Consider the following 21,335-nt stretch of genomic DNA (forward strand, 5'->3'; position numbering starts at 1 on the left):
TGGAAATTTAGATTCTCTTACCTTAAGTGCGCAGAAGATGCAGGATTCTCGCATGCAAGCATGTCCAGAAAGCTCTCTGAAGCTCCGTCGAAAGATATCGAGGTGCCATAAAACCTGAAATAAAAACAGAAAGGCTCGCAACAATCTTCTAAATTATATCTTGAATTAATAAATATCTTCCGTGAGAAAAAACGTAGCACAATAAGTAATTTCATCTTTGCAAAATATAAATTTGCATATTTCGAAGTCATATTTTTTTATATTTACGAAAATTTCTAAACGTTATGTATAAATCACAATGTGATTTTATATTTACGAAAATTTCTAAACGTTATGTATAAATCACAATGTACCGACATCTAATATAATCTTGACAACGTTACATCTATTACAGCATTTTTTCTGTAGGCTAAAGTGTCACTATGAATCATTACGGGCACAACTCAATTTCGGCTGCGGTTCTGAATGAATCTCTCGTATCCTTTGCGTCCGTGAGTATTAGGTCGAGTCGAAAAAGGCAACACGTGGGTGCACACTCAACACAAGCAGACAAATGCAAATGCGTCGGCACCCTACATGGCACCGACCTATAACCATATACGACGACAGTAGCCCGACGTATCGCGAGCGCATTATTATACCGGGGGAAAGTAAATCACGGTTTCCGTACTCATGTCCCGCCACACAGCGGAACATAATTTCCTCTTTTCCGGTGTCAGTATAGAACAATATTCGACCCCTTTGGGAATCTCGTCGAATCTGTGCGCTTTGACGAAATTTCCGTTTTTACATTGAAATATAATCCCACGATTTTCATAAATTTCCGCATCCTGGCTTAAAATATATTTTACATTTTGTTGTGCACGCATCGCCTAATGTATAATTATTAGTTATGCAATTAATATCTGAAATGACACAGAAGAAGACACACCTCTAATAACTTCTTATTAAAGTCGCGACAACACAATACGGCAAGCACGATAAAATTTTATTATCTCGTCAAGAGCGCAGCGTATGTGCGTGTATGTGTGAAAGCCGATGCTTCTGCAGAGAGCGCTGAATGGGCGTGTGTCGAAAGAATCGTGAGACTGGAGGAACGGAAAGGATCTCTTCGGTAGAAATATGATACAGTCTTGAGAGTACAGTCCTCGAAACTTCGAATGGGATCTCAGAAGAGACGAGCATCGTCGAGCACAATATGTGTATATACATATATAAATATTTTTGACGATTAAAACATATTAGCGACTTTATATCAGGAGGTCATAAATCACAAGCGATCGTGCGTACTTCTAAGGCCAGTTTCTGAGAAAATCAATGCGCTTTTACGACTCTCTCACCCCGTTGCCGTTATTAGTTATGCCACAGATGATTATGCTCCTTTTCCTCTGTAAATTTACCGCAAGATTATGATTTCATAAAGCATACCCGCGTCTCAAGCGTGCTTCGATACCTGTTAATTGGTTTGCTACTCCATGCGCGTACCAATTAGCGTTGGAGGCTTACGGGAAGCTCGGCGGTAACGGTTGTTAATCCAACTATTGTTTATCAGACGTATCCTATGGTCAATGATTTATAAGTGTATACAATAAAATTACAGATAATTAAGGAAAGTAAGGAAAATGCCTATCGAGAAGAGAAAGATCGAACTCTCCTCCGATATTTCTATATGCGCACTTTTCTTTCCTCTTTTTCTTCTAATGTACCTTTCTATTCCTATTTCTGCTAATATATTTATAATATGCTTTTTTGTATATAAAAAATATAACACAGAGATCAAAGTTTATTCAATTATCGATTAAACGTGATTGAAACAGCAATTAAAATGTGCGTCGCTACTTCCCGCAATCAACTGCTCCTTTTCTTAAATCAAACAGGTTTAAAAAAAGGAAAAAGAAGACTCAAGAGTGATCACATGAATTGTGTCTGCGGATGAGAATCTCAAAGCGCTCCAAATACCTAGTTACTGCTGCGTGACGATCGCGCGAGATATTTTCCACGGTTCTACCATTATGAAACTAATTCGGGTCTACCATCGCCAGCACGACAATGAAAATAAGGCTTAAAAATCCTATTGTTTAAATAATGCATTTGGCTCCACTATAATTCCAAAATTCCATTAGTTTATGAATAATTATGAGTACTATTGTATTAGCTGTATAACGAAGAATCACACGGATAGCTGCTTTATCGCGATTTCAACAACCGCAAACAAGTGGCCTCGACTGATTACAATAATTGAAAAATCGCATTTAATATTTTTCTAGCAATTAGCCAATGCGGCGTGTTTACTTCATCGGCAGGTTGAATCGTTATGTTGCGCTTTCTCGAGAAGCTCAGAACGTCACGTTATACTTTAGCGCGCGCATATACAAGTCGCACAGCTCGCGTTGAATTGGGTTAATTGAGAGCAAAAAAGCGCGCCGCATTCCGCAGGTTTTTCCTACGATACAACGAGCGGAAGGTGCTGCTACATTATCATCGGAAAATTGCGCAAATAAATTATCCATCGGTTTACGCGAGCGCAACCGCGCCCCACGAGTCGACCTTAAAGCTTTCTACTGCAGGAATATACGAATACCTGCTCGATCTTGCGAGATATTTCGCGAAATGCTGAATAAACAGCGAGAAATCATGAGATAAAATTTACCATCAAATGTAACGCCAGCGGGGAATTGAACAAACTTGTGGTATATCTTTCTAATAAAACAATTCTAATAAAAAAAACTAATATTTTTTAAACGCTGAATTAAATGATAATATTCAAATTGTGATGTCAAATATTATTATTATCATCCCAAAGTGCTTTATATTTCATGATTCATGATACAATATTCTATATATAATTCAATGGGATCTATTAAAAATCCACTTCGTCTAGTACGCCATAATGCTACCGACACCGCCTTAAAGTTTTCTTGTCAACACAACATTTATCATCATAAACATATCGACATTTGCGCCACTGGGGACGTCAAAAATATATCAAACGCGTCAATTTTCGCGATTCTTGCCTTTAAATCGAGGATATCAAAGCGCGAGATGATTTATACGCCGCGAACGCTCCGAGAATCAACAGGTACTCCGAGACGGGATAAGTATAACGGTATACACATTATCGGGCGGTATCGAGCAACGACTTACAGCAACACGTCCACCGATTTAACACGGCACAAATGAATCTGGAACTCACGATAAACACGATAACGCGGGAAGGATGGAGAAAATATGTCGGATCAAACCTTGGCAATCTGGAAGAGGGCTTGCCTCCGCGGCCGCTGGTCCTGCTTCATAGTTGACAGTCGGCCGCTTGCTCCAATTCGCAGGTACGATCCGTCAAAGTTGCTCCTTCATGAAAATCCGCGGAAAAGCACCCAACAGGGTCCATCGACGAGGATCTGATCGAGTATATCGATCGCACTGACAATCACGCACCGGGCTTTTCGCGATTGGAGAAACTCGAAACGTAATGCGGTCGCACTATGCTACTCTCTCTTGAGCGAGCGTCCGTCCAACAATGCCCGGACGGAGCCGGGAAGGTTCAAGAGCGACGACAGCGCTACTCGGGTCTCCTACGGACAGGTAAGGAAACGCGAGGCCCGGTGAACGCGGTCGCAGGCCCCCTTATAGTACGACGCTGTAGTACGCTATAGTACGCTACAGGTCTATAGTACGCTATAGCACGGTGTATAGTACGCTGTAGTACGATCTATAGTACGTCGTATAGTACGTCGTATAGTACGACGTCCGGAGCCTTCACAGGGATGCATCTCTCCGTCGTTTATTGAAAAAACTTCGCATTGAGTTCTTTCAAAGTTAATTTCCTCGTATCTTCATTTTGTTATTTAATACGCGATGCTTTATCTGGATCCTTATTAATTCATTAAAATGCGTAACATATAACGCCTGAAAACGAAGAATAATTCGGACAATTGTAATTAAAAAATTGCACAAAGCAAAGAATTATCGACCTTCAATCCCTCGCGTATATGTCTCCAAAATACGTACAATTGCATGAATCGTAAGAAAAACAGAGAATGCGCGATTACTGTTTGTCAATTAAAGCAAATGTAACGTACTTTCGCATTGTACTTGCATATTTATAAATCAAGCGGGCAACGCAGCAACGACAAGAGGGACAAAGCGTAAATTATTAATATATGAAATCGCCGTAAACTGGGGGAGATATTATCGGGCAGACTCTTATCTCGGGCAATTCATCTAGAAGTAGAATCACAAAGATCCGATCCTGTAGTTTACTAGCTACGTGAGAGTCGGCCATCTTTACTACGCGACTACAGCGTGGGTGAGAGGCCCGGGGTCAGTCGGTCCGGCGAATAGGGGGAGGGGGACAAAAGGCCTCGTAGTGGGGTGACCATGTTTTCGGTGGAGCGGAAAGGGGAAGTAGAAAAGAACATAAAGTGCCGCGGAAGAGGTATAGGTGTGGAGGAAGGGGGAGAGAAGGGACAAAGAGGAAAAGTAAAAGGTGGGGGACGAATGAGACGCATAGGAGAGGGAGAATCATGGGACTGACAACGTTTTACGTTACGCTACGCTGCTACGAGAGATCGTTACGCAATTTGATTCAGGAAAGAATAAACGGTTAATTTGGGAATCCTGTCTCTCCCTCTCTCTCTCCCCCCCCCCCTCTTCCCACGAAGGGGTTGGTGGACGTATGATTGACGGTACAAGTAATAATTTCGAAGAGTAGTCCCAATCCTCTTAGAACGCACGTTTCCACAGCTCGTCCTATTAATCGGATCTATCAAATCTGGGCATCTCGGGATCATATCCACGTGAGCTCGAAAAAGGATTCCGCTTCGTGGCGCAGAGTGCATTGCTCCATTATGAGAACACCGCTGTCCAACTACGTGCAGCGACCGCTTGTTAAGGAAATTAAGGATCTCGGGTACGGCAATTATTGCGATTACATGCGGACAATTGCGATATTCGTCATAAAATGCAGCCTTCAGTTGCAACGTCGCGAGAGAGCAGCTGTCGAAGCAGAGGAGTTCCGCGACTATGACGTCGCGCACGATGCTGGTAGTGTCGTCGCTGAGGACACGAGGATCTATTTTCGCGGGTAGAGAACATGCGCACGCACATGGCCGCACCGCTGGTAGCAATCGATACACGCGCGTGCGAATTTTTGCCGGGTGCCCACACAATGGCAAGAAAGGCAAAGAGTTATTACGATACCAGTTATTGCAAAACGGTGCATACAGAGGCCTACGGTAGCGCGATATTGCATTGTACGCAAAGATACCTTAAACTGTTCCACGGGGCCGGCTCGATATGTGGCAATCCTACGTACGGTGAACGTACGCCGCGGCGTCGCATGTGTGTAAAAGAACGGCTTTTTATCAATGGCATTAAAAAGAAAAAAACGAGCACGTGGTTCTGGTCGAGCAGCAACTCACGCTATGATTTATACACCATTGCCGTGAGTCACCGGCAACGAATCGAATGAACAGGATCGATTATGGTCGAATTGCTTAAGTGCTCTCGAGCCGAGCGTACGAACGCGACGCCCCCGCGAACGGATTGGATTTGCGTGGCGCCCAAGTCGGACTGACGCTTGGATCCCTGCGAGCGCATATACGCAGTGGAAGCAGAGACGCCGATGGTATCTCGTGGAGAAGTTCGCGAGAGACGACGGATTCCGCGGGGACATGAAAACATGTTGACGACTCCTCACGAGAAAGAATCTCGATGTGGGAAAACAAGTGTAACGGTGAGAGAAATAATGATGACAATAACGGAATTAATTTTTGCAAAGTAAAAATGTGATTTGCGAGTTGAAGAAAGTAAGTATAAAATTTTGCGTTTCTCACAGAATATCCGCTGGAAGACGAGGGAGGAGGGAGAACACAGATCCGTAGCATTCGAAAGGTTCTTTAATCAATTTAAAATATTCTCACCCACGGTCGCCAGATCTTTCTGTACCTGGTGTTTGCGGACTTCTAGGCTTCACTATACTCTGAGGACTTCCAGACTTCTACCACTGTCCGCAGCTACAATAAAGCTCCTTTTGTCGCGGAAAAACGGGTCTCGCTAATAAATAACGCTGGAGGAAATCTCATCCAGGATGAACACTAGATTTTTCTCTTTAGAAAAAGGACCTAACGTTACTGCACAGCATCAGGCTTTTCTCGAAAGCCCGTTGTGCTGAAATCTGCGGGAGAACTGCCACGGTCACGTAGCGTTCGAAATTGCTTCTTCACGTTTAGTCCGCGGAAATGCGATAAAATGTTCGCGATGATTTTATGATTTCCTACGCAAATAATTTCCGGAATAATTTTGTCAAGCACGAAGGATTCTACACTTTTTCTCGAGCAACAGACACTCCTGTTTTATGGCGGAATCGTTCCGCGTTACATTTCCATCGCGCACAATGAAATCAGTCTATAGTCATTACCATCATTGAAATGTCAGCAGGCCATTACTTCAACCTCGGAGACGCTCTCAAATCATCCCGCTTTGCATTGGTAAACGAGTCAAGCTTCAAACGCATCGCATAAGACTCTATTGTTCGAGACGAAGCATGAAACACAGTCGGGTGTTAATTTCCCACCGGAAAAAATGTCCACGTAGGCGTAAAAGCACGAAGAACGACGCCAGAATGCCTGGGTCAGGCAAATCTCATCTATCCTTGACGCCAAGTAAAGAAAACTATGAACTCCCATTCGTGTTGTTACACAATCTCTTCGTCGAGGAATGCAGCTAACACATTTTTTACGTTTACTGGAAAAAATATCAATATTGTAACCGTTATTCAAGGTTCGCACCCTGTAAAGTTTCACGGTCGCAGCTGCCACCTTAGGTACCCTGCGATGCAGGTGGCGAAGTGTCGCCATATACATTGGAAGAATTTTATCTTGTGGCAAAACGCAAGAAAGTTCCATTGTAACCACCTTTAATTTAATATCGATCAAGAACAACTGATACGTTCGCGTAAATTAATATAAAACATTAGAACAAGAAAGAGCTTTTTTTATTAACGTTTACAGAGTAGAACAGTGATAGAACTACAGGTGCAACCTGGCCGCATTGGACTTGTGGGACCTACGAGGGGACGCTAGCCAAGGTGGTTGAAATACAAAGGGGCAGGCAGGTAAAGCTATCCGGGCTTGAAGAAAGAAGGGTCGGCCGAGCTACCTGCTGCATTTTCAAGAACCTAAAGTCGGTGGGGCTAAGCTGCTAAACCGGGGTGAATCAAACGGACGCTCAGGTGCGTCGATCAAAGAAACGATCGTGCATTTATATTCAGCGATGTGTGACTTCGTAACTGGCGACCCGCTTTTAACCCATATGTGAGAACTATTTACATTTGAGATGATACCGGTCTCCAGTTGCATCCGGGTGTTTAGTTTCGTATGTGCAACGAGAGAGAAGAAAGAGAGAGGGAAATGGAAAGACGGAGAGAAAAATGAAGACAAGGAACTTGGGGACTGGAATCTTAAGTTGCCCGCTTATCGTCAAATTACGATAAAAACCCTCTGTCAAGAGGGTCTCTTCGCTTCGAGTTTGAGACTTTTTAGTCCTCTTAGTTCTCAAGGATATACCGTACACAGTCTAATAGAAGTAATAATTTATAATTATCATGAATAGATTAGTAATTTCCTCTCTGTAATTCAAGATGCTCTCGAGTTTAAAGTCAAATACGAGAGCTGATTAGCACAGGGTTATTAATTACTGCTCCCATGGCAGTGATAAATTATCGTCATTCGTTATCGCAACGCTATATCGATAACACGAAGATATTCGTCTGAATTTCGAATCTCGCCGACTCGAGATCATCGAGGCGAGCTGCAGGTGTTGTTGGGTCACCGTCTGCTGAATAAATGTCAACTTCGGGGCAGATGAGCCACGCATACTCAGCTTCGTGATCAAATCGTGCGGTGAAAGGGAAGAGTTTCGCGTGTTGCGCGTCGTGCAGAATGCCGCAGCGTGGCGATGGACTGCTCGTCTCCCATGATTTATGCAACCTCATTGAAGACGACGCGAAGAAGTAGCTATCTCTGTCGACGATCCGCATTCGTTCCGCAGTCATCTCGTTACGACGTCCAGCGAAATCTAAATCGTAAAAGGCGAATCCGTAGTCGAGACAACCACCGAAGCTTGTCTCGTTGCCGCGTGAAAAGCGACTCTCCGCGAAAACGACGACGACGACGACGACGCTCCAAGTTTTATCGTACGCGTCACGCGCGTTATCTCAAGATATCAGAAAAGGGACTATGATAAGAAAAACAACCTTATGAAAAAAATTAATTTACAAAACCATATATTAGGGCGGCTTTAAGGTTCGTATGAGTTGAGCGTATGAATTACTTCCTCGAAGACGACGAAAACAAGAAGGCAGCTGTCTCATTGAGAATCAGGATATCAGTAACGTATTTACGATAAAGATATTGCAAGTTAACATAATCTCAGTCGCGCGTTTATATTTCACGAGGTATATCTCGTCAGCGCCGTGATAAAGCTCAACGTTATCGTCTAAGACGTCGAGATGCGCAAAGCGCCGTAATGATTAGATTATGAAATCTTGCACAAGTACTTTGTGGGAAATATCGTATGTAAATTGGTTTTACATATCCGGATAATGATGAGAGAGAAACGCGCACTTGAAGAAGTCTTTGGAAAATTGTATTCACCTCTCCCGGAGAAAATGCAAGAGATTAGCTCGTGAGGACTGATGGAGACTCGATGTCTCGTTAATGAGAAAATGCGAACATAGCGGAACAGACTGGACGATGAGAGCCACTTTTGTGTAAAATACATATGCGCGAAGTTCACTATAACTGCAGACACGAGATTGCATAGTTCGCTTGGTTTGGCTGTTTCCGGAATGTTGTTAGGCAAATGAATGCACGGGCACTTCCCACAAGAAGGTAACAGCCCGAAAAGGTATACCGCTAGCAGCCGATATATCCTCTTTACGCAAATAAGTTTCAGCACGACACAATCTCCCCGCATAAAATCACGCCTATGAAGATATTTTCACACGTTTACTGATACCATTTCCTTTACTAATTTTGTATTAATTTCATTTTCTCCTCGGTTTCTTTCAATTTTCCCCACGCAATTACATTTTACGACGCGTTTTCACCATCGTGCTATTTTCTCATGCAATTCTCTTCAATAAAAGCAAGCAATTAAAATAAAAGATGACGGGATGATCGTAAATCTATCGCTGGTTGAAGAAGCATTGCGATAGCTCGAAAGCCGCACGTGTCGCCAACGTCGGCATTTCACCGCATCGTAGAGTAACATACACACGCTCTAACTGTAATCGGCATCGAAAGGTAAGAGGAGTGTATATCGATATCGCATATCGTGCGACGGGAAGGGAGCAACGCAATCATTGCATCCGCATGTGTGCACCTGCAGCTGAATCGCTTCCTACAAGGTTTAGTGGGCGAATTCTACGAGGAGTCGAGGATAGTCGGCATAAATAATGATCACTGAGAAAAAATATGTGCCTGTTGATTGAGAAGTAGCCGCCGAGGACTATGATTGAACGCCCTAATTGCGAATCTAAATCGCCAAGTGAGACTGGTAAAATTGAATCCAACCGCGGAATGTGGATCAATGTGAAAAGTCTTAAACCAGCAGGAAGAATCTTGTTATGGATTATACTCAAATCTTAACGTGGAAAATTGCTTTTCATCTATATTTCCTACGCATATCACAAGAAGCTAATATGATTTTTGAAGAAATCAATTTTCAAAGACATAAGATTTTCCAGGAAATTTAGAAGGAACTGAAAAATTGCCAAACCCGTGTATATAAATTTATACTTCCACGATCGTCTGGCTGTAAAATACACGGATTATTTTCATAGCATCCGCCATTGTCTACTCTCTCCTCACGTGAAGTACCGAAGCCGAGTCTCCACTTTCCAAGGTGCTACTCGCACGTGCGCCGCTCACCACGATAAGAAGAAGAAGAAGAAGAAGATGACGACGCCGCAAAAAGGAAAAAAAACCAAGTGCCACGAGCAGGAGGTGAAGGAAGAAGAGGAGGCAAAGAGAGCGGCAGCGCGCGAGGGCAAAACTGGTTTCCTCTACGCCGTCGTGATGGCGATGGTCCACGAGGTGGCATTAAAGCGACGCGTATACACGCACGTGGCGGGACGCCGAGGTTAAAGCGAAATCATCCTTTGATTTAATACCAGCACGAGCCGATATCAAGGAAACGTCTGGATCGAACGCGCGAAAGAGCGGAACTTGCGCAAAAACGGTTTTGCAACGTACAACCGCGGTCCACATGGAATTACCGGTGAACGTATCCGCTCCGCGCAATATTCGACCCGCTAACCGTCTATCACGGACGTGTAATAAGAATTCATTGTATATTAATGTGACACAGATTTCCCGTAGATTAGCCACGCGAGAGAATCGAGGCGACAGTCGAAAAGAAAGGTGCGAGGATATATTCGATACATCGCGAGATGTCTATTTAGTTACCTAAGATTCCCTCTCTATAAGCATTAGCTCTAAAAAAAGCACAAAACTTGTCGCCGTGTAAAAACAACAATCGATCTCAACACAGAAGCGAGTAGGTGAGTTAATACAGCTGACATGCATCTGTACGAGAGAAGCCACGTAGTATCGGAGTCTCCGGCGAGAGGAGGAAACCCGTTGCCGCGTTGTTTTCGTAGCCTGCAGGAGGCCGTATCGCTGGAGAAAAATGGAAAGACGAGAGGAGGGAAGGTAAGAGAAAGAGAGACGATGAAAAAGAGGCCCTCTCGGCGAGAGGAGGGTCGGCAAAGAACCGGTTTTCCGAGAGGTAAGAAGAGTAAGCGAAGGAGTGGGATTGTATATATGGGTAGTAAAGGAGGCTAGCGTGGCCTGTTACGAGAGAGAAAACCGGTTTCGCGATTCAAACTGGAGTAAAAGTGTATTGCATCGTCGTCGACAGGCCTCGCCAAATTGTCCCGCGCACTTCCATGTTTACGATATGGAACGCGCCGTAGGTGGCCCAGAAATAGCTATGTCTCCTGGATAAGAAGACGACATATCGCGTGTGACATAAGATCATACGAAGAGGCGGTCTCATCGACGAACAAGGCTAATCAGAAGTGAATGTACAAAAATCCAGAATACATACAAATTGAAGATTTAAAATCCGCGCGAGCGATCGACGCCACGCTCCTTGCACCGCGAGACAAATACGATAGTCGCAGAGTACGCGAGTCGTTGACAATATATGTAGGTGCCTACTTCCTCAACAGAAGGCGGACAAGTTCTTTCGAATCAATATCTCTACTCCCTTTCGAACAGGAGCGATTATCACCACTCCTTATTCAAAGTCCTTTCCCTTCGTCGATTGCAAAACACAAACAGGAACAAATTTTATACATATAAAAGCTTATATGTAAAAAAGCTTAAACCTCAATTAATTTGCTAATCAATATTTTAGTTCGAATTGTTTAACCAAAAGTCGAGATTGATAAATGCAAATATTAAGTTTAAGTTAAATAGGACTGCTCGGAGAATTCGCCATCGGACTCTACACTCTCCCCTTTCACAGTAAGAATCCGATACTCTATTGTGCGATTGCCCGTATTCATTGTTCATCGGAATAATCGATCGAAAGTTTACTCGCGGCTAATTCTGTGTAACAGAAGATCGATATTAACGAAAGCGGTTGCTCCGTAAAGCGAATTTATGTAGCATGGCATGAGGATCTAATAGCCGCTCGTGAATTTTTCAGTCATTAAAATCGCAATACATCACTTTCCATTTTATCTTCTGCCATTCGTTTAAGAAAGTTTTCTATCGACTATGATTATTATATTTTCTTTTTTATCACCGTTATGAGCAAAAAATTCAATAATATAGAACAAAAAATAGTAAATCAAGAATTTTCCTTCTTTCTCTTTTCGACTAAATAGTAAAAGTATATTCCCGCATCTTTACACGCTAGAGAAAACATTACGTACATTACTGTAAGCAAGAAATATGAGAAGAACGAGCAACTCTGCAATTTCAGGGTATGACCTTTTCCTTCGCTTTTGCTTTTTGTAAAAATGCCCAAGGACAAAGGTAACGCGGGAAAGATTCCTATTGGCGCGCGCTTCCCGCGAATTTACCGAGGGTGATTTCAACGCCGACATCATGGCGGGAAGATGGTCTGCTGAACGTCGCTACGCTACGGGGGATTTTACTACCACCCAGAAACTCATTTGAAATCGCAAAAATCAGCGTTTCTATTTTACGAGAGGGTTCACCTTTTTCTAAACAATCATCCTCTGGAGTATGCAATATGGAAAGGAATCGCGATGCCGATATCAACATATTACATTCTCATAATCGTTACTGTAATAAATATTAAATCGCCTAACAGTTTGTGCATTTCGTAGTTATTCTGTCTCGTGTTATTTCCAAGGTTTTATCAATTTAACGAAATTTTACGATAACGCGGCGACTTTCTATCATTTGCATAGGATTTGGGACATAATGTATACGCGAAGGAACTCTCCTCTCTCGATAGTACGAGTGAGCGGCTCTTTGTTCTTCCGTACGGACGGCGGACCGAGGTCAGACGAAACGCAAGCGAGTGGTCCACGGTCGCAGCATCACAAACCAGTTTCCGTTAAAAAGATCTGCTCGGCGGCGCCACCGTACGACGGTCTGCGAGCGTGCCTTCCGCGGGACCGCGTTCACCAGGGCGGGAGGATGTTGACCCGCCGTCGCCATTTTGAAACGCAGAGTACGTGATCGTAGTACTACTCACAGCTGGCATCTCGATATTCCTCGTGCATGGCGTACGCGACCGCGCGCACGAGCACGTGCGCGTTTCGGTACCAAGTCACGTATCAGAGAAGAAATTGTCTTTATCGTAATTATGGATTTACTGCAAAGTATATTGTGCAATGGTAGTTAACTACCAAACTTATAACATTGTTGGGAAATAAATAACAACCGACGTCGACATTACTGCGTAATTTCTTCTTTGATAGAAGCAATTTGATTCTTTCCTCCGCAGAAATAAAGAAAAAAAATTAAATAACCTACGAGTAAACTACCGAAATTGTACATTAATTAAATTTAATTAATCCATCATCAACATTATACTTTTCTTAATATTTTCTATTGTCAAAGTAGAAAAATCTTGAACAATAGCTAGATAATACGATTATGTACTTAAATTACAATGATTAATGGTTATTACACATATGAAATGTGACCACGCATATCTGTGGGTGTGTTCACTGTACTCGCTAATCAATATTACATCACGCGTGAATCACGCGTGTATTTAACCTGTCCGGGACCGAAAGCCTAATTTTAGGTTTTTGGAAATTCAAACTAATTTTATTATATTTATGTATTTATGTATTTGTATTTATTGAATTTACTTAACAGTAAAAAAAATGTCCTTAAAAAATAATTTTCTACCTCAAACTTCGATATCTGCTAGCGCACCGACAAACGCTTTGTAGTGGCTGCACACAACCAAACAATACACACAAAAACGTATTTTCGGCAGTGGCACTGTAAACAAGACCTCGTGAAGACAATATTTTTTTCCCGATAGTGTAAAATAGTGAATGACGTTGTAGCTTTTACAACTGCGCGTCACAAGCGAATCGGTTAGCAAAATATCGAATTAGTTCTTACATTTTGGGAGAATATGCGGATTAGGCCGCGAAGACCAATATCGCGTGTTTACGTTTCCGATAGCGGTGCGATCACGTGTCGCGCCATAGGCGTAGCTATAATTATGTTTTATACATACTTTTCAACACATTTTTATTGCAAATGACGTTAAACAATCATTTTAACAATAAACAATAATATAAAGTTCAAATACAACAAAAAATGACCACTCATTTTTTTCTGGACCGAAAGCCTAATATTAGGTGCTGCAGAGGTGTCATTGTTTTCGTAGTTCAACTCACTGACAAGGACAAAAATGTTCTAGCACTAAAAATATTGTCCAAAAAACAGCCGATCCTGTACAGGTTAAGATTGATCATCGATAATACGATCATATAGTTATTGTCAATGAAACCGAAGGAAGACTTGTCGTCATCAGGAATAGTACAGTTAAAAAATAATACGTCGTCCTAAGAAAATTAATCGTAGATATAAACAAAAAACTAAATATAAATTTGTTTTACTAATATAATCTACTTATATAGTTTATGTCACATCTAAATTTTCTAAATTCTATATATTAATATGTACAATAATAAATATCTCAACTCCCGAAAATCAATGTAACTAAATCAACTATCGTCGATTCTGAATATGTTTTAAATTTATATAATTAACATTATATATATACATATATAATTTATAGTTTTTGTTACCCGTTACTAAGTAAATTTCTGGAATCGGCTAGTAGATTTTCTCCTACGAAGCAAATGACTACTTGTAACACAGAGTATACCCGCCGGCATCGGTTACAAAATCTTAAAACACGTACACCTGTCGCCATGTCACGAGGCATTTAAATCAACACTCTCTGTGTGCCAGATAGCTCCATCGTAATGACCCGTTTTCTCCATTCAAGCCTGTTTTACATATATATAGCGTCAAAAAAATACATCTCTAAGAGTGTCAGTGAGGAAATGATTTCCTGCAGATTACAATTATACGAATTTATGATCCCCCCGACACTCTTCAATGGACTATAGAATACCAATTCAGCGTCTGGAAAGGTCTAATCGGTTCTAATCGTCTAAAATACTCAAGTGTATTTTAGACGGAAATGGTGAATTTATATTGTATATAAAATGTGCAAAAGAATGTCGAACTTGAAAAAAAAGCAATTGCTCATATAAAACATCATTTGCGAGCGCCTTGAAATTTTCTATCTAAATTAATCTCCCGCGATGGTAATGGCAGATACGTCTCCGCGTTCGCTATGTGTGTGTGTGTGTGTGTGTGTGTGTAACAGTTTTCTACAGGCCATTACTCGTGAAATCTACAAATCTGGCAGTGGATGCGTTTCTCACGGTGCATAGCATTTAACTGCCGGAACAAGACCGTACGAATCGATATTTTACTTTACGCTATCGGATATCCGCGCTCTATATCGTGCAGATTAAATGCAAGCAATCCCCAAGAACACGTAAGTCCGATTAATTAAACAATTAAATTAATAAACGTGTGCCGTGGTAATTGAGAATTTTACGTTCATCGGCCTCTTGTCATGCTAAATTATTACAAGTGCGAGTGATTTACAACGTAAGCAAATTCTCAATAAAATCATTAAGAATCCCTAATGAAATCTCTGGTTCATAACAACATCAAATTTACATGATACATTATAATAATTATGCTAAAAAAAATCACACTGATCTCTAATTAAGTTCACAGAGATATTGGAGTTGGAATAGTTTCATCTTTCAATCGGAAACGACGTCTAATTATATTAATATGTAGTCAACCATAACTAATTTGCTTTCATGACCAATTTCTGCCGCGAATCAAAGTCCTAAATCCTAATGCGTACGCACAAACATCGCTTCCAGCACGCAGTTCGTCTGCATATTCATACATTGCTGGCTCTTACATATTCATACGGCTATTCGGCCGTACAATGAGTCGTGAGGAAAGATCCATTGGCGAAATGCTATGCTAAAAAGCGCTGCGGACTTTACCGTAACATGAATGTTTACCTCCTGGATTTTACTTGCTTATTTTTTATTCTTAAACCAGAATTTTGAATAATAATCCTGTAGCGGTAGATATAATTTTAGAAAGACAACACTATTAGGAATTATTATTCATGTCGCAAGTGATCAACCTACTTCTTTTTTGGAGAAATTAATGAAATGCTATGATGCCGATGATTCTTCGGAACTTCAATCCATTTCAGGCACTTTTCAATCCGCTTGAACTCATTAAGAGTGGGCGGGAAAGAATGAGAGACAAATTGAACGGGGCGAATTCGGCGTTCGAACACGACGAAGGAGAAAAAGAAAGGAAGAAACAATAGGTGTCGGCGCGAAACCGCTCTTTATCTGATGCGAGCACTTGCACTGACACGGGAAAATTATCCTGACCTCCGCGGGTGAACGTCGACCATGTGAACCTACGCGGCAGAAGCTGTTCCGGTGGCGGCTTCCGGTTTAACCTGACCTCCACACTCTTCTGCCCCTTTCCTTTCGACTTAGTTTCCCATTCAACCACCATCTTTCCTATCTTGTAAGCATTTTACTATACCATTGCCTACCACGTGGTCACGGTGGCTGAGCCACGTGGGACCTGGCGCTTCGAGTGTGCTTTAATAATATCGGAGTCCCCGACGTGTATTCCGATTGGACCTGATACTAGACAGCATAAGGTACGCTACACAACCCAGGAGAATCGTAATACCCTTTCCCCCTCGTGCCACCTTTATTCCAATTTTATTCCCCTCACGATGTAGTCCCCTTCGCATCGTTTAGTCGTACTACCATGATGATTACGAGCCTATCGTGCGATGACTTCGTTTCGCGAAGCTCCTCGAATAATTTGTAATTTTCTAGTTCCCTCGATCGATGACGCACGGCTGATCGATGATGAAGTGCGTGCGAAAATTGTCGAAAAACTGACAAGTGGTCACGGTCAGAGAATCACGTGAGAATCGGCGTTTGTGCACGCAACAAACTTGGCGAATGTGCTTTCTGTTTTCCCGTTGAATTATTTAGCATAAAAGGTTCGCGGCGCGTCTACCTGCTTTGTCTTTCACTTTGCCACCGTGCATCTTCGTACGTTTATTATCTCTCTTCACGTATTTCCCTCAGTTATATCTTGCCGCGTATAGATATCTACCTGCATTAAGAGCAGGGTTATCTCGTTTACAAGCTATTACCTGTCTTCTCTATAATCAAAAAGCGCAAGCCGCACATGAGCAGGGAGAGATTGATATCATGTAGTTAATTTTATGTTTTCTGCCGCTGTTTCCTTATAATCCATGGGTTTCTCTCAGAAACCTATGCAGCATTTCCTGTCGCGTTATTGATTACGTTACTACAAGATATTTATTGATTACGTTAATATAAGACCAAAGAAATATGGAAAAAACAGATTATTTTTCAAAGTAATAAGCAATTAATGAGACGTGTAATTGACGAGAGATGTTGAAAACTAGATTTTAAAGAAACATATGTGAGATGTAACATGGACGACAAAGTTTGCTCTTCGTTTAAGCGTAATTTTTCATTCAATTAGATCCATTAAGATCCAGTGTAGTTACATAAAATAGGCGAGGAAATACAGTTTATTGTGTCATTGCAATGAGTCATCGTTGAACCAAAGAATACTGCTTTCAGGGATCAGCTTAGAGAGACTCCAGACCTCTTCTAGACGATAACTCCCACGTGAGGCAACTACCGTGTCCGCGACGTCCGTGTCCGTGTCTTCATTTCTGAGGCTGATTAATTGATAGCACAACTCCCACATCCCACAACGTTCTCCCAAAAATAAGACACACGATATATAAAAGTTTCTTCCGGTCAAATTTATATATTTCATTCGCCGACATGTCGCGAAACTTAACGCTCGAATTTGAAGCTGTACTCGTGTACAATTCGAGCGTAGGTATTTTTATCCGAGCGAAATAAATCTCACGTCGAGACGCATTAAGCGATCGCTTACCGACTACAGCGCGGCTGTTGTGCGACAATTAGAGCTACAGGCGTCTTGATTTCTGTCGTCGATAGCGCGGCAACTAGAATGCATAAAAATGGTGATCTAACGCAGCCCTTGTTAGCGACGATGTTATCACGGCGCATTATCACGTTGCATTACCTTACCAAATCGTCAGTAATAGCGAAGCGACGCCGTGCTGCGTCGACTCGTGAGAGCAACAAAATTACAACGATGATTACCTGTCCGCTGTTAATTCAGGCACTAACGATTCTCAGCATGAGGATTCCCACGAGAATGTCTCGTACGAGCGCGTGTTTACCCGCCCACGTACCGAGTGAACTAAGAACGCAGAAACTCGCCCCTGTATTTGCTGCCGTTGGCTACTTCCTCTTCTTCGCTTTAACGCATCGTGCGAAGAAGTTGATGCCACGACATGCCGCGGTGTTTTGTGCGTCATTTTCAATCGATGAGGAATTACTTCGCGAGAGCAAAACCTCGGATTTATATAGACGTTCAACAATTACAGCAAATCAATAAAGCAAATCAACAATTTACGATGCGAGTGCGCCTTATTCCAATTCAGAACTACCGGCAAATGGATATGAAGATTTTTCATGAATAATTCTACAGTGAAGAAAAATATTCTAGAAATTATGTTTTCTCAAATTAAAAAACAAACATGAAACAATTTACATTGTAAATTTCATTTCGACCATATCGCGGTGGTTGCTGCTCTCAGAGTCACGCAGACTTTATTCACTAGGTATGTATTTTCAAGACGCCCAAGAGGTGCATTTTCTGTGGCGCACATCAAGAGAGCTATTATTATTTATCGAACAAAATTACGTTACATGCTTATCTCACTATCTAAATAATAAATTTGGAATTAACATCAAGATACTATCTTACCACGTTTTATTCAGTATAATACTGTTCAAAGTATAAAACAGCGATTTTCTAATCTACAATCGACTATTATACAAAGACGGTGTAGTAAATAATATTTTTTCTTCTATGCCGCGTCTCCTAATATATAATATTTATAAATTTGTTATTTGCATGGTCTCATTTTTTACAAAGTTATACTGAAATAACCGTCATCTATATTGCTTCTATCATAAGATATGCGCAAAATTTTGACATTTAATATTAAATTTTTCACAAACGGTGCGAACAAGTCGCATGAAATTTTAACTACACGTGTATGTTGTATGGGACAAATGTTACGTAAAATTTTTGTGTAATTTTAAACATTTTGATTTAAGTAAATAGACTCTCCTTAAATCCATCCAGCGTGGAGAATGACCAGGGTACAGTCTAGTGAGCAAAGAGCAGCCCAGGAGAGAAACCTGAACATTCAGTTTAGCCGCAAAGAGGCTGAGCGGCACTTTGCGCGCATTAACTGCATGTTTTACGAGCAGCGTTTTCCGCGGGGTTTCTTCGAAAACGGGGCCTGCCCTTCTTCTCGACGTGGCAAATTGCTCGCGCGAAATGTTCGGCACGAGCTCGGGATAAAAAGCACCTTTCAAATCATTGTCATTAGTACGTTGCGCGCTCCGCGGTAGGAAAACATCGGAGAGACATCGGTAATTTCCTGCGGCATACTTGGAGTTGTCCGTGGGCGTCGTAATTGCTTTTTTCCGATGGACGTTTATCAGCGTGCGTAGCGAATAGCAAATCACTGTTATCAACTGTGAATAATTATTGCTTCCCTTCGACAATAATAATGTCGTGTGTGATTTTCACGACAGCTTTTTTAAGAATTGAGCGTGATTGATAGGCAAACGACACCCGATACCTCATCTTTGCTTCTAGAGAGGCTCGAACTTGTAAGAAATATAATTAATTAATTTGTTTCCTCTCTTCTTTTTTCTAATCTTTTTATTGGCTGTAATTTATTCGTAAATCACGGCTGATCATAATCGTCGCGCGTTGCCGTAAATGTCATCGACGCTCATTACGACGGCACGTGAGACATCGGTGCGAAAATTGCATCGGTGAAATTGGACGCGGTACAATGCCAGGCTCGATAATTGGAATGGATATCGTTAAGTGTACAAAGAAAAAAAATTGTAATCCATTATGAGTAAATATCGGGCGGCGATCGCGCGCGGGATGCGTCCAGCGTTGGAAAATTCCACTCGCGACGATAAAATTGCTTAATCGCACCGCCACGGCGCGCGGAGAAAATGACGATCGATGGAAAATAGAAGGAAATGTCCTCCATTTGCGTGCCTCACCATCGTGAAGATGGAGGAATGCGACGAATAGCCATACAGCAAGAAGAACCGCAAGAACGAACAACCGGCCGCCTATCGGCTGCAGTTAACCGCGCCGCTCGCACTTCTGCACACTTTTTCCTTTTTTCACCTTGCTTTTGCAACGCTACCGCACTCTAATACGCGACCGCGCCCACAATGCTCCCGTTTATCGCGTACAATTCCACAATACGCCGCGCGACAATACTGAGCGACAGTTCACCGTTACCGAAAAGTATGATAACAGTTCTTTGTAAATAAAATTTCTTGTTAACGTCGTAAAAATGACCGATTGTTTCACAGTGCCTCGTTCAAACCAACTTCCGATCGCTCGACAACGTCGAGACGTCGAGGGATCGCCGTCGAAGGACTCCTCGAGGACTGCAGATATGCTGTAAACGTGAGTCATGCTGGTGGAGGTTATCGCGGTTTCTATTAGGCGACCACACGTGATGATCGAGACGATGTGGAAGCACCAAGTGATGTCACCGGGGTGCCACAAGTAAAAAGCACACAGCGCGTCACGCTACTCCCTAAGGTACTATCAGTGTATTCTTCATTTGAAACGCTGCACTTGTGACTGCAGTTAAAAGTATAGCACTGCACTCAATAGAATCTCGCTGGAAGAATCAGTTGATAGTAGCGACTGTTGCTATTATTGATGCTGTTTGCAAGCACATACAGTGTCATTGCACGCAAATCGCATGGAAGCTGATAATTCCATCACCAGAAACGCAGAAAGTTAAATTTAATCCGACGTATGACGCATCTACAGAACTCTGCAGTAAAATCTTTCTTCCATTGATCAAAATCAATAAATCTTTACTAATTATCGATGAGATGCTCCTTTCGTCGATTTAATCAGAAATATTTTTACTGATTTACTTCAAGAGAATACGATGAATTTCTCGAGATCGCAAATTACGTAAATCGCGAAAGCGTCAGGCTAATAGTATCGCGACAGACTGTTACGCGAAGACGTGTCATGACCTCGATATATTACGCTGCGTCATTCATTGAACGAGTGATCGATCGCAACCGATCGGCGATCAGCAACAACGCTCAAGAGCGGAACTAGGTCGCACGAAGTGAATGTGTTTTCCTTTGTGTGCGTATGAGAAACACCTTTCGACGTCCCCGACGACGACGACGACAAGACTCTAGTAGAAATGAAGCTTAGGACTCTAAAGAGCTGCTCGAGTCACGCGAATCGTGAATTAAATTCGTATGAAAAATAAAAAGCGAAAATACCAGTTCGCGCTGTCGCGGCTATTGAACCCTCACCAAGTCTCGAAGAGAAGCAACGCAGCCGATTGCGTTCGATCTCAAGCTATTTGCAACAACGATTAAAAAAGAATAAGCTCTCTCTGCAAGCGTTCCTAATCCAAGCGTTTCCTAATCCAGCAGATGCTCATATCGACGCGAACTACTTGGTCATACGAGAGTTTGCCGCGAGAACGTTCAGGGCGTCCAGGTGAAATAT

The 21,335-nt window shown here is 42.1% G+C and overlaps 1 protein-coding gene across 4 annotated transcripts in view; it reads right to left on the reverse strand.

The window, feature by feature from the left end:
• LOC116846471 overlaps nucleotides 1–21,335 on the reverse strand; it is a 71,544-nt gene that overhangs the window by 18,852 nt on the left and 31,357 nt on the right. For 3 of the 4 annotated variants that reach the window (XM_032820310.1, XM_032820311.1, XM_032820312.1), the window contains exon 3: nucleotides 22–114. In XM_032820310.1, the coding sequence (XP_032676201.1) occupies nucleotides 22–114 (93 nt within the window). Of the gene's footprint in view, nucleotides 1–21; nucleotides 115–3,242; nucleotides 3,535–21,335 lie in introns of those variants that run through there. The other variant, XM_032820315.1, reaches the window with a different exon arrangement.

This window comes from Odontomachus brunneus, unplaced genomic scaffold (assembly GCF_010583005.1).
Source record: "Odontomachus brunneus isolate Ranch 3 - 2012 unplaced genomic scaffold, Obru_v1 Obru_scaffold_065, whole genome shotgun sequence".
NCBI classification, from domain to species: Eukaryota; Metazoa; Arthropoda; class Insecta; order Hymenoptera; family Formicidae; genus Odontomachus; species Odontomachus brunneus.